General features: G+C 35.8%; 1 protein-coding gene across 1 annotated transcript in view; it reads left to right on the top strand.

Annotated features, from left to right (window-relative positions):
* Nucleotides 1-14,734, top strand: part of LOC145303560 (piercer of microtubule wall 2 protein-like) — a 44,392-nt gene that overhangs the window by 15,597 nt on the left and 14,061 nt on the right. The window contains exon 2 of the mRNA XM_080145073.1: nt 7,573-7,639. Within this exon, the coding sequence (XP_080001199.1) occupies nt 7,573-7,639 (67 nt within the window). The remainder of the gene's footprint in view (nt 1-7,572; nt 7,640-14,734) is intronic.

Genomic DNA, 14,734 nt, shown 5'->3' with positions numbered 1-14,734 from the left:
AAGTAGTTCCTAATCTCTCTCTTATAAGCAATAAATTTCAGGAACATACTCAGAAATTGAAAGCTAGTATTCTTTTTTTCTCGTTTAAAGTCCTTTTAGAAATTTCTCTCCTTCCATGTACGAGCAAACCATAGCCACGTAAAATAAAGACTTTTTTTAAAAAAATTAAACTCCTTCCAAATACGTGCAGACCGTAACCACATAGATAGTCCTGAGAAGCTCGCCTCGTCGCGTGTCCGGGGTATTCTTGCCAGGTTTTCTTCTTTAAAGGAGGCTCGTCAAAATTCCATTTCCAGCGTCAGGCAATGAAACGACATCCAATCTCCTCGTCGCCGGAATTTCAAAAGAGACCGAATTTCATGCTAGGCTCATGACATCATCAAGGAGCTAGAATTTCTCTTTTCTTCAAATTAAAGGGAGTTTCGTGCAAACCCAAAATATACAAAACTAAGAATCATAAAAGATACGAAATACAAAAAATCAAATACAAGAACCAGAATAAAAATAATAAAAGTAAACAGGGGGGGGGTGCACTATTATTGGCACAAAAATTTCAACACTTTTTTTAGAGTACACAATATAGGTACAATTTCTTGGCACCAGTCAACAATTGGTATTCATAGATCGCAAATAGTTTTTATGCAATAAATGGTTGGTTATAAAAAACCAAAACAATACAATATTAAAAAAAAAAAGAACAAATTATTTTGGAACTTTAATTTTTTCAGCAATTATAACATCCTCTTTAGAAGTTTAAAGCCATTTATAACATTTATGAAACTTCGTCTGTTGTTACAGGACAAAAATGTCTGGTCAAGAAAAAAATGATTCTCTTCTATTTGCATCTTGATGGAAGAGCCTCGAAGGCAGAGGTTCTCAATCAGGAGTAAATTTATCCCTAGGGAGTAAAATATTATATAGTCAAGGGTAAATAATTGAAGTACCTGATAATTTAAAAATAATTATTTCTTTTCAGATTGATATTTCCTAGAATAAAAGAGAATTTAATAAAAATAATTTAAATATTACTTTTTTTTTGGGACTACAAATTAAGATCTTGAAAATTAGGAAATTCTGTCAATTAACGGCCTCCATATCAAACCGGAAGTTAATTGTTTCAGGTGTTGTCGGCTTAAAATATGTCTAATAAGCGTAATGCAAATTAACTTCATAATTTTCTATTTAGAAAACGTTTGATTTTCTTAATTTTGTGATACGAATGTATAATCCTATTTTTATACAAAACCATAGTCCTAAACAATAAAAAGCTTTTTGACTTTTTTGTTTCTTCTGCCACTTTATGATGACTATGAATTAGGTATGACATTAACTTTCGACACACATGACAAAAAATACAAGTAAAAACTAATAAAATGAAATTAATTCATCTTAATTTTTACTCTATATTGAAGAGGAAGGATCAGGGTTTAAATCGCATAAAAACATTCTTTATTTTACACTGAATAAAATGGACGAAATTTGATTTGAACGTCATAAAATAACCAAAACATAAAATAAAAAATGAGAATATAACAATGACGTCTCATATATACAGAAAACAGATCTTATAGAACGTAGGGGAAAAAACAGTGCAAATATATATTTTTTTAAAGGTTTTGGTCAATCATTATTCAAGTGAAATATGACAGTAAAAGTCTTACCTTTGGCTTGGAATATTATGAAAAATACATATATAGATAGGATACCCAGAAAAAAAATCTTATTTTAAGCCGACAACACCTGAAACAATTAACTTCCGGTTTGATATGGAGTCCGTTAATTGACAGAATTTCCTTTAATATGAATTTTCAATATCATAATTTGTAGCTTGAAAAAAGTTTTGTTATGAGAATTTTTTGTATATTATTTTATTTCGGTTCAGCCTTTTTTTTTTTTTTAAATAAGTCAGTAAAAAATTAACGAAATTGATCAATTATTTGATTTTTGAGAGAATTTTAAAAATCATGTTTTCATTGTTTACATCAAAATATTTAAAAAAATAATGTTCGGTTCAGTTTTTCCCATATATATATATATATATATAGTTAAGCCCAAAATTATTTGTACCCTTGAAAAATTATGAAGTTTTGAGACTTCGTAGCTTAGTGAAGGATGCCCTTTTCTCTTCCGTGCAACCTCTTTCCCACAGAAGAGACATTGCGAGCTTGCCTCTGCTGTATCGTAATTTTCATGGCAAGTGCTCAGCTGAGCTTCAATCTATGGTCTCCCCTCGCCAAACTTTCATGAAAAACACTCGTCTAGCCAAAACCACTATCAATAATTTCCCACATTCTTTATCTGTGCCTAAACCTAAATATAGATTCCATGAACAAAGCTTCTGTTTTAGAACTGCACACCCATGGAACTCTCTTACGATTGCCTGCTTTCCAGCTGACTACAATTTGATTGTCTTCAAGTCCAATGTAAACAAGTTCTTGATGAACCGTCCCTCTAAGTAATCCAATTTACAAAATTTCCATTACTTATGTTTACATTGACTAATGTATACCCATTAATCCTTATCTTCGAGTGGTGATTCATATATATACTGGAATATCATGTGTACCTCAAGTTAAAGAGAATAAACCAAATTAAGAAACTAGAAATTTGAAATTTTCGAACAAAAAATAGAAATATTGTGCATTTTTGTAACAAAATAAAAACACAACAAGAAAAAAACATTCAAATTTATTCATACCCATTATTTAATAGTCAATAGCATAACTCTTAATTATCTCCTGCTGTTATGATATCCGTTTTTGAGGGGGTACATATTATTTACATGACGCCCTGTAGATATATTATTAAATGTTGATTGTAGTTGACAACACACATATTTTAAATGTTCATTTAGAGAGGAGACAGAGTGACAGTAAGTACATGCTGAAGACATTTATATGGAGAGAGTTGATATTCACAAGACATACTTTGATGAGAGGATGAAGTGGTATACATTGATACATACTGGAATGATTAAACGTGTTACCTTTTCTCGTTGGAATGATGAACACAGAAAGACGGCAGTTGTAAAAAACATGATGATAGTTTATTCTTTGACCGGTCAGAAATGATTCTGTACTTCAGGAATTCAAAGTCGTTACATAGTTCCTTCTAAGCCTCCTGCTTCCAAGAGGGTCCCCTGACTCTAATTGAGAATCGGTCTGATCCTCTCTGATTCTCTGATCTGAATCTGATTCTCATTCTCCTCTAACTAAATTCGAACCTTTTCCTATATTGAGAAATCATTTCTGCCATGACGTAACACGTATGTCTGGTCAACGTGACCACAACTCACGTGTTTCAAACATGCGCGATTTGCACGTTTTGAAACCATTTCTGACGACCAGGAAATTTCCCATTTTCTTTGTTGTTTTACAAAGAAATCTAACCTACTTGTTAATTCTCTAGCCGATATTTTTATTATGCATTCTTTCTAAGAATGTGAATAGATTTTCCAACCAAATTTAAAAAAAAATATTAACTGAACATTTAAAAATATTAACTGAACATTCCATTTAAAATCTATTGTTCTTTAAAACTTATCTACAGGGTTCAATTCTCGTTTTATCTGATATCATTTTCATTTAACTAATTCTCTTTTTTTACTTATATGAAAAGGGGACAACCCTTTTCATGTAACACTGCAAACGAATGGAATATTCGTCAATAAGGTTCTTACATACATATTTTTTAACATTTTTCTTGAACATATTTCTCTAATTTTTTTTAATTTTAAGATTTCTCTTTCTGACATCTGTTTTAAACTTGTGCCATAAATTTTCTATTGGGTTGAGATTAGAACATTTATCTGATTGTCATTTAACCATTTCTTTACAATATTGGCAGTATATGTTTGGGATCATTGTCTTGTTAAAGCATCCATTTTGGACACACAGAGAAAGCTTTTCAGCGTCATTCCTGATGTTTTTCTTGATTTTTAGATATTGCTTTTTTTTCATGATGCCATCAATCTTGACTAAGCTGTCTGGACTATTAAGAGAAAGAACCCCAAAGCATGATGTTACCTCCCCCCCCCCATGTATTATAGTGGGAATGGTGTTTTGGGAGTTGTAGGCTTCACCATCCTTCCTCCAAATTGATCCATGCATATGCCCAAATAATTAAATTTTGTTTCATTTGTTCACAAAATCTTGGAAGAAAACGATGGGGGAGAGTCTACATGAGTCCTAGCAAAAGTTAAACATGCTTTAAGATGTTTTTATTGAGAAGAGCAGTCTTCCTGGAGCATCATCCTCTGAGTCCATTTTCATGCAAAGCCCTTTGCAATGTTTGTCTAGATAGTTCAGTACCTGATACCTTTAAATTTTCCAACATTTCCTTAGAATTGATTGTTGGGTTTTGATTCACAAATCATAAAATATGCATCTAGTGCATCATTTTCTGCGCTCAATCATGTTTTTTTTTTTGTGTGAAAAGATTTGTCTTTTTTGATGATAACTTTGTATTGTTGAAACAGGAATATCATACTTTTTAGAAATGGATTTTTACCCAAGCCCTTCCTTGTGGGAATTGATAATCGTGTTTCTGAGGCCACCAGAGAGTTGTTCGTTTTACCTTCCTCGTTATCAGATTTTAGACCCTTCTGCTAGACACTTTTTTTTCCACAAATGATGAATTTTCCGGAAAAATGATGGGATACCTGTACCAGACAAACACATGATGGTGCAACAATGCTTTGAATAATAATTATGGTCACAGAAAATGAAAAAAACTTTTTCTTTTTTTTTTTTTTTTTTTTTTAAAACATAGCAGTCATCACTTATCAAGGCTCGGAGGCCACTCCAGGATAAGGGTTAGTTAGTGTACAGTAATCAATGGGATAGTATCGTAGTAATTGTTAGTAATGGAAAGTTGGTATATTGGATTACTTAAGGGGGCGATTCATCAAGAATTTGTTTATGTTGAACTTGAAGTCTGCTGGGAAACAGGCAAACAGAAGAGAGTTCTACAGGCATGCAGTTCTGCGAAAGAAGCTTTGTTCATGGAATCTATGTTTTGACTTAGGCACAGTCAAAGAGTGGGGAAAATTATTGACAGTGGTTTCAGCTAGATGGGTATTTTTTGTGAAAGATTGGTAAAGTGGGACCAGAGATTGGAGCTAAGATGAGTACTTGCCATGGAAATAACGATAAAACAATGACAGACTCGCAACATCCCTTCTGTGGGAAAGAGGTTGTAGGGAAGAGAAAAAGGCATCCCCTACTAAGCTACAAGGTTTATTTTGTAATCTATCAAGGCAGGATAAGCTGCTTCTAGTAGCTCCTGCCCAGATGTGGCAACAATACTCCATCCTTGGACGGACTTGGCTTTTATATAGGTAGAGAATTGCATCAGTAGTGAGATATCTACTGGAGTGGTAGATGGATCCCACCATTTTTCCAGTGACCTTGGCAACAGATTTGATGCATGTGTTCCATTTCAGATCAGGAGTAAAGGTCAATCCCAGAAGCTTGTCAAAACATGAGGCTTCTTCAAGACGAGAAGAGCCCTCCATTTCAATTGATACCAGATGGGGATCAGAGCATTGATGATGTAAAGATAGGAGCATGGTTTTAGATGCATTAAAAGTAACTAGCCACCTCTTCCCCCATTGTACCATGTGCTCAAGATCAGAGGAGAAAGAATCAGAGAGAACTTGGTCATTTACGGTCTTTGATGTGTTGCCATAGTTGGTAGTGTCGTCAATATAAATGTCAACAAATGACCTAAGTATGTGTTTTGGGAGATCATTGATGTAGATCAGGAAGAGAGTTGGGCCCAGGATTGACCCCTGAGGGACTCCAGCATTAATACTGTGAGCTTCTGATTTCTGCCTATCAACCACTACTCTTATAAACCTATTAGAAAGAAATGATTTAATAATTGAGAAGATATTTCCAGCTATACCGTTGCTGGAAATCTTGTGAAGTAGGCCTTTATGCCATACTCTATCAAAGGCCTTTGCTATGCCAAGAGTAATTGCCCTAGAAAGGAAGCTTTTATCGAGAGATTCACTAATTCTATGAGATAAAACTGTTAGCACATCTGCTGTAGATCTAGCAGAACAGAAACCATATTACATGTAACTAAGGAGGTTATTTCTGCTGAGGTAGTTGACTACGTCTTTATTTAATATTGACTCCAGTAACTTACTTATGACGCACAGGAGACTTATTGGTCTGTACTGAGAGGGAGATGATATGTCACTTGAATTCTTAAATACAGGGCATACTGATAAGGTTTCCCAGGGTGTTGGGAAGCAATTCTCCTTAAGACAACCTTTAAACCGTTTTGCAAGTACTGGAGCAAGTTCCAGTTGAAACTTTTTCAACACTATAATTGGAATGCGGTCAGGGCCAGTAGCTCTACTGGAATCAAGGTTCTTGATTAGCTTGGTGACATCATGCACAGATATTTGTATGCCGCATAGCGTGCTGTCTGTTATAGGAGAAAATACGGGGAGTTGATGGCCTCCATCGTATAGGGTAGAATTAGCTGCAAAGTTCTTTGCAAATAGTTTGGCCTTGTAGGATGCTGACGAGATGATCTCTAGTCCATTGATGATGGTTGGGATAGAACACACACTTCTGTTTAGGATCCTGTTTGCTATTTGCCAAAACTGGTGGGAACCAAGCTGCTACTCAGCTGCTTTTGATTTAACAAACTGAGCATATAACTCTCTTGCATTTTTTATTACTTTTTAACAGTGGTTGCTGGCAGTCCTGAAAGCGGCTTTAGTCTTAGTACATCTATTACGTTGGAAGCAATGGAAAAAGTGATTTCTGTGCGCGATGGCAGCAGCACATTCTGGAGAGAACCACTGCTGGCTGTTAGGTTTTTGCTGGAATTTTTTGGAGGTTATGAATCGGTTTATACCTACAATTAACCATTCCGTCAGGTCTGATAGTATAGAGGACACATCCTTTTTAAACATGGAACACAGAGGTAGATTTGATATAAATGTACAGAAGCTATCCCAATCAGCCATAGAGTATCGATATGCTGTACAATGGAGAGATATGTCTGAGGACTTATTACATTTCGTTTTTATCTTGACTGAGTGGTCGAAAGATCCCAGTGGAGACAGAACGGAAGATGGAAATAGCTCAGAGCAAGTTGTGAGAAAAAGGTCTGGGAGACTCTCATACTGGCCGTCAGAGTCGGGCACATGGGTAAACAATCTGAGTAAGGTCATAAGCAAGAATAAATTAATTCATCTAAAAAAAATCAAATGTATGAATAATTATGAACACCACTCATTTCACAAATTGACATAAAACGGTTATTGATTGTACTTTCCTAATTCTTTCCAAAGTTCTCTTTATTCAGAATCATATTATGAAGCCCACCAGTGAATGAAGCGTTTAAAGAGTGCAGTGAAGTAAATGAGTATTTTTCTAGGGGTATGAATAATTTCAGGCTTAACTGTATATATAGTGGAGGTATCTTAAACTACAAACTTAATTCATGTATTTCAACTAGTTAATTCATATAGAAAATCTTCTGTTTTTATTTTCAATGTTGAATTTTTTGAAAGGAAAATGATGATGAGGTCTTTATATCTTTTTTTAGGCAAAGGTTGAGAAAACATCTGACTTTTATCGCACCGATAACCTTCCCATGAGATTTGAATATCCTGGTAAATATTGAATTTTTTCATTTTTATTGGTTTTCCTTGTTTTCAATTTTTTTTTTTTTATCATTGGAGATTTTTTTTTAATCATTAGAGACTTTTTTAATTATTAGAGATTTTTTAATCATAAGAGATTTAATTTTTAAATCGTTAGAAATTAATTTTTTTAAATCATTAGAGGTTTTTTTAATCATTAGAAATATTTTTTTTTAATTATTAGAGATTTTTTTTAACCATTAGAGATTACTTTTAGTCATTAGAAATATTTTTTTAATCAGTAGAGAATTTTTTAATCATTAGAGATTTTTTCAACAATTAGAAATTGTTTTTACAATTAGGGATTTTTTTAATCATTAAAAATATTTTTTAATTATTAGAGATTTTTTTAAAGTGCCTTCTTTTGTTTTATTACAAAGATATCCAGCATTAGAACATTAAGTTTTGTGTGAATTTTTGGTATTATTGTAGCTTACCACTCTCTGCTGAATTCTTCTTCAAGTCGAGTATGGGTGAACACCCTTAAAAACTTGGCAGAAAAACTTAAACAAACTTTTTGAATTTAGTTTTGGGGATCAGTTTTGTATATAAATGTAATGTAAAAATATTACACCCTTTTCTAAACAATGCCCAGAATTTTTCTTCCATAAGAAAAATAATTGTTAACTGCCCTAAAACGTTACAAAAGGGAATCAGTGTAGTGAGATTTTGCTTCTTGACGGGTTAATCAGGGGCATTTACGTCGAGGGGGGTGTACAAGTGCTTGGAGTTCATCAGAGCACATTCCATTAAAATACTTGCAAAACAGGCACAGGGACACAGCATTTCAGCGATGTGACTGAGGTTGGAGTTTGGTTGATAGTGCAGAACCTATTAAATTGGGTACTCTTTTTTTTTTTGGACCTTGTCAAAAGAGTAAGATACTAGTGACAGATGCATCAGATGTGGCAACAATACTCTATGCATGGATGAATGGTGGCTTTATATGGACATAAGACATTCTCAGGTATAAGTAATTTTCTAGCACAGTAGAGAGAAACCACCTTCTTATCAAGCTTGGCAATGTCCTTAATGTATTTGTTCCAATTCATGTTGTCTATGAACGTCAAGCCGAGGAGTCTGAATGAAGAGCTTTCAGGTAGCTTATCATTAATCATGGCAATCAGGAGTTGAGAAAATTCTTGTAATTCTTAAAGGAAAGAAGCTTAGTCTTAGCAGCATTGAATGTATACCATTCATTTACATTCTCATTGTGACCTCTGATCTCGTGCGAGTTACTATTCTGATTGACAATGATCAGATGTGACCTTTTTCCATGCAGTAGGACCCATTGGTTGTGCTGGTCAGTCTTTCATTCACGGTCAGTGATTATTAGTTTCTCTCGTGTCAGGGTTGATATGCCATTGTCTTGTTGGTCGGTCACTCTCTAAGGAAAAAGAAACAGTAATTCATAATTTGCCATCTGGTAGCAAGGTACTCAATGTACAGAAGAAAGAAAATAATCTTAGCTTTTTCTAGTCTACTGATTAATTTACAAACAAATATATATATATATATATATATATATACAGTTCACAAATATTGAGTTTATATAGTCGACAATTAGTCTTCAGGCCTTTCCCTTTCTTTCTTTTTTAATAGTGCAGTGTAAGTGATATGGGGTGTCGTGGAGGAGGGGTAAGCAATCACTCTCAACTGAATCACTGACTGACTGACTAAATGAATAACTCTTTTTGCAGCTCTGCACATGATTAAATAGTGCGTAGCAGGGTAGTGTTGGGTGTTTTCCCTCAACCAATCAACCATGATAGCATCACTTCTCCATGTCTAGATTGATCCCTTTTTAAAATTCCCCACGATCGCACCTGGAAAGGTTGCAAGCTGTTTATCAGACTTTCGGGGTCACATTCGAGAAATTCACTAATTCTATGATATAAAACTGTTAGCACATCTGCTGTAGATCTAGCAGAACAGAAACCATATTGCATGTCACTAAGGAGGTTATTTCTTTGGGGTGTAAACATTCATTTGTGAATATATGGATTCGCATTATTTGCACCAGTTCACTGCATATGCTTTGCTCAACCTTTAAAGTGACATTGTTGTTGACGGATAAACCCAATATGAATATTATTATTCTATGATTTTCTCTCAGCAGGGATTTTTGCTGTCACCTGGGCGCACCATACTTAATAAAAAGTTATGTTTACCGGTTTTTTATTGTGAATTTTAAGTTTTCGCTCCCTTCAGGAGTCCAACCAGCCTTCGGGAGTCCAACCAGCCTTCGGGTCAGTCATGTCACATCATTCCACTACAGATTGAAGGTCTTCTTCTAAGGTTTCAGCCATTTCTTTACATATGTGTTCATTCATTTTCTCCACGTGTCTGTTATAGAGCGTGATGCTATTAGCAAATATACCCATCTTGGAGACAATTTTATCATTTTATGAATATCAGGAATAATAAAGATCCAAGGATAGACTTACTTGCATTTATATCATTTGACGTACAATCATCGAGGACAATCTTGATTTTTCTCTTGCTTAAGAACGATTTGATTATATTAAGTATTCATCCAGTAATATCATATGATTTAATTTTCATAAAAAGATTTTCATGCCAGACTTTGTTAAATCCCTTAGATATATCTATGACTATTGACTTAGCCTCCCCTGCTTTATTCAGTATGCAGTATATATGTTCAGAGAATACAATTAGAATATCTGCAGTAGAATGAAAGAAGTTTAGTATCTATGGGATGATGGACTAATGCTTGATTAAGAAGTCAAATATTTTAGTGAAGATAATGTTACAGAGAGAAGCAACCGGTGATTAAACCAGTTGATCGTACAACTAAAATATTAAGACACAGAGACAAAAAGAGAAATAGCAAAGAAAAAGGAAGAATGACAAAAAGCTGAAGTCAGTTTAAAGATGCAGAATCGCCTTTTATTTACAAAAAAGAAATAAATAAGATAGGTAAGCTGCTGAGGGCTGCAAGTGGTGCTGGAAGGCTGTAGGAAGGTGTGGCAGGTGCTGGAAGGGTATAGGAGGCTGCAGCAGGCGTTGGAAGGCTGAAGCAGGCACGGGAAGGCTGCAGGACGATGCAGCAGGTGCTGGAAGACTGCAGGAAGATGCAGCAGGCACTGGGAGACTGCTGGGGGAACCAAGGCCCGGAAGGCTACTTCATGGACTGGCTGCTAACACGCTGTAATATGAGAAGGCATTGTTACACCAAGCGCGCTCTAAGTCAAAACTAAACAAATGAATAGAATTGATTCTCTGCCAAATCGAGAGAACCACATGTAAATTGATTGTGTTTATGTCCGATTCAGCTTGGAATCAAAGTCTCTGCGATTTATTTTAATGGAGAAAGAGTTGGATTTAGATTTCTTTCATCTCAGTTCGACACAAAAAGGGTTATTTGCCACTAGGTGGTGTATATGAGATTGTTCACACATGAAAAAATTGCCGGCATAGCAAAATATTAACCATGATGTAAGCACACCGCGACAAGAGGAAGAAGGCTAATAGGATGATGATTGAATGGGTCAGTTCTTTTACAAGAATTCCTGAAAACTAGTGCAACAAAAGTAATTTTCCCACAGTCAGGAAAGCAAGATTCAGTAAGGCATTTGTTGAAGAGTTTAGAGAGAACCGGGGCAACCTCAGTGGAGCATTTTTTTAATAGTATAGTAGGGATGAGTTCAGGCCCACATGCCTTCGAGGTGTCTAGGTTTTTTATGATATTATGAATATGAGAATATGAGAAGGGGTTGATTTTATGATCAAGTATGGTAGGGAAATTTGGGAGGGAGTGTTGAGTCTGAAGTGAAATTGGAGGCAGTTAGCCTCTTTCATATTTTATAGGGTTACCATGCAGGGGAAGATTGAGTTCCTTATCCATGGTGAAGGCAATATATCTAGGAGAAGATAACTCTGTTGAAGGACCAAAGTGGATAGAAGAAGCCCATCGACTATGTGGGCCAATTCTTCAATGCAAATGAAAAATATTTGAATTTTCAAAAGGGAGGTTGTACCCACATTATCCCCTCTAAACACCCGTTAAAAAAGAAAGTGAAATTTGGGGAATATTTATGAATTGATGTCTAATATCTATCAGATTAATGTAACATGGTGTAAGTGTGTATGTAAAGATAATTTATAGAAGCAACACAATGCAGAGGTGTAACGGATCCAAACAAATAAAAGCAAATCAAGACATATAACAGTGGAACAAACCACGCGTGCATCATCCCTCTCTGGTGCTGCATGTGAGATGACGTTAGAAAAAATAGTGAAGAAATGATGAATGTGAAAAGTGTGAAGGGCCAATGTTGCCTTCACATTTTCGCCAAATTTCAGAAAAATCTAATTAATGGGGCAAAAGTGTCATTTTTTTTTTTGCAAATTTGGGGCATTTGTGACCTCTTTTGAGCTTGCTGAATCCCAGTGAAAATGGACAAACAGTACAGTTTCACACCTTAAGACATGTATATTTGAATTCAGCACCATAGAAAACCACTATATAGATATATGGTGGTTACTATAATGTAACTTTTGGTGGATAGGTCACCATTTCGGCGGGTCCCCCTCTTGGGGAGTTGCCGAAATTAATAAGAAGATGGGAGTGTTGGAACGGTCTAGAAACATACTTGGGGATAATAATAACAAAGAAACAAGACATTTCAAAAACGAAACAGTTTTTATATACGTTTCAGCATCCAAGTTTACAGTAAACCTGTAAGTTGTATCGGATCATAGAAAGTTCGGGATTTTTCATTTTGTGTAATGACTCATGGAACAGCTTGTCTCTCCATCTTGGTTGTAGCCATTTTACAACTCGAATATTTTGTATCTCCTTCTTTCCCTCCAGAACTGTCCTCCGTCCTGATTGGCTAAAACCTCTGGTCGCATAGAGAGAAAAGAAGGGAGGAAGGATGGAAAAGGGAAGAATAGAGAAAAAGAGAAATGGCTGTAATGGTAGTAGTAGTAGTAATAGTAGTAGTCTTGGCTTCACTACAAACATACTGTTGTTGCAAAGAAAAAAAGAGTACACAAAACCTCAGCTCATTGCAACAGCGTCATCCATCAGTACTTTCTGTAAACTCGTTTTCACCTCTGTCCCAACTGCTCCAGGGGCCTGTTTTTATAAAAGACAGAGTCCTCTAAATTTGCATATTTGTATATGTACACGAGAGCACACAAGATTCTGTGAGACTGCATTGTTATATAAGGCCACAGGCACCATTTTGGACCCTTTTCAGCATCATGATGCTGCGTCGGAAAAGCGCACACCGAGGTCGTTTAAGAGGTAAGCCTGCATTCCCACAATTTTCGCTACACTCCCCCCTGATATCATCATCACAGAGAGGGAAGGGACATGGCGACCTTTTTCTTTGGGTGCTCCTTGGGAGAGGGGGACCAGGGGCTTCGTCCTTGCCTGTTCTTTCATCCTCGGTTTCAGGGTCGGTGAACCTAAGGTTGCTAATCTCAGGGTCGCTGTCCGATGAAGTCGGCGTAACCCAGAATGATGCTTCACTAGTCTTGGATCCAGTATCGCTCTCATCGCCGAGTGGCGGCTGCACTTGTGATGTCGATCGAATATCCTTGATGTGAAAGGGCACCCCATCAATCCGCACCGATTACGGGCTGATCACCGCAGTAACACGCCTGGTTCCGTAGCGTGTGGTGCACTTGCCGCGGGGGTTCTTAACCCAGATGACATCCCCCTCTTTGATACTCTCTCTTGTCGCCTCCAGCTTGGGCAGTGGGCTGGTCTCCATGCCTCTCACCCTGATGTGGTACCTGTGCAGTGCTTCGGCTGGCACGGTATAGGGTGAAATGTCGTCCTTAGGGATGACATTATACCAATAGATCACCTCAGGCACCATACACCTCTTCCTAGCTGCGATGGTCTTGACAGTCTTGAAGTTTCTCTCAATAATTCTATTCCCAATAGGCACATGGGTGCACTGAAATCACAGACATATACCCCAACTGTCTGCGAACTGTTTGAACTGCTCGCTAACAAAAGCAGTGCCATTTTCAATAAAAAGCAGAGCAATGTTGGCAGCTGTTTTGGCTGCCCCATACCCAGCATTACCATCTTCAAAGGAAGAAGATTTAAAAAAAAACAAAAAAAAATAATGTTTATCGCCTGATGAAAATCTATGAAATAATCAATTATTATAATTTCTTGTTTGAATTTGATGAATCCATAAATATTTATTCAATTTTATTTTCATCATCTACCTTTCAGATATCTTTCCCATCCCTCTCTCTCTCTTTATATATATATATATATATATATATATATTAATTTTATTTATGCAAACATTAATGGCTACATATGTGCATACATGTTTCTGTAATCACCCACGTTGGGGGATTACGTCCTCAGGCCAAGAATTACCTTCAAAAGTGACATTTCCACCAAATACATTTTTCTATTTCGTTTATCAAGTTAAAATACAACCTGGGTGGGAGTCAAAAAAAACAAAAAACGGTAAAAGGATGAGTGAGGTCTTTGAAGATAATAAACATCTTTTTTCTTTTCCCCTTCCCCCATCCAACCTAACTTTTGGCTTTTTATGGCATAGGGTAATTGAGAGTTTTTAGTTTTCTTGTCTTAGAGTCTGTAAGTTAATAAACTTAGCTATGGTCAACCAAGTACTGACCGGTGCCTTTTAATCTACCTCCACCCACACATACATGGAACACACACATAATACGCACATATACAGACACCGCCAAACACACAGATACACACATTAATACATATATTCAAAAGCGAATCCATGCTGAACGCTCTTTGTTTTATTTACTGAAACTAGACAATAATTCTGAAACTACGGAGAAATAAAGTAAAAATTACATTAAGGTAAATAAAACAAAACAAAAACAAAAATAAAAAATAAATAAGAATAAAAATAAATTTAATTAAAACAAATAAACCAACAAAATATGAATAAATATAAAACCCGAAAGTTATCTAAACCCCACATGTACCTATATGCATGTATCAATACACTTATAAATTTCTACATTTATCTACACCCGCACATATATACACATACACATTACAGACATACAGAGACAAAT

The sequence above is a fragment of the Euprymna scolopes genome, chromosome 19 (genome assembly GCF_053919585.1).
Source record: "Euprymna scolopes isolate OS-2025 chromosome 19, ASM5391958v1, whole genome shotgun sequence".
NCBI classification, from domain to species: domain Eukaryota; kingdom Metazoa; phylum Mollusca; class Cephalopoda; order Sepiida; family Sepiolidae; genus Euprymna; species Euprymna scolopes.
The sequence above is the reverse complement of the archived record's forward strand: the minus strand, read 5'-3'. Positions and strand labels throughout refer to the sequence as shown.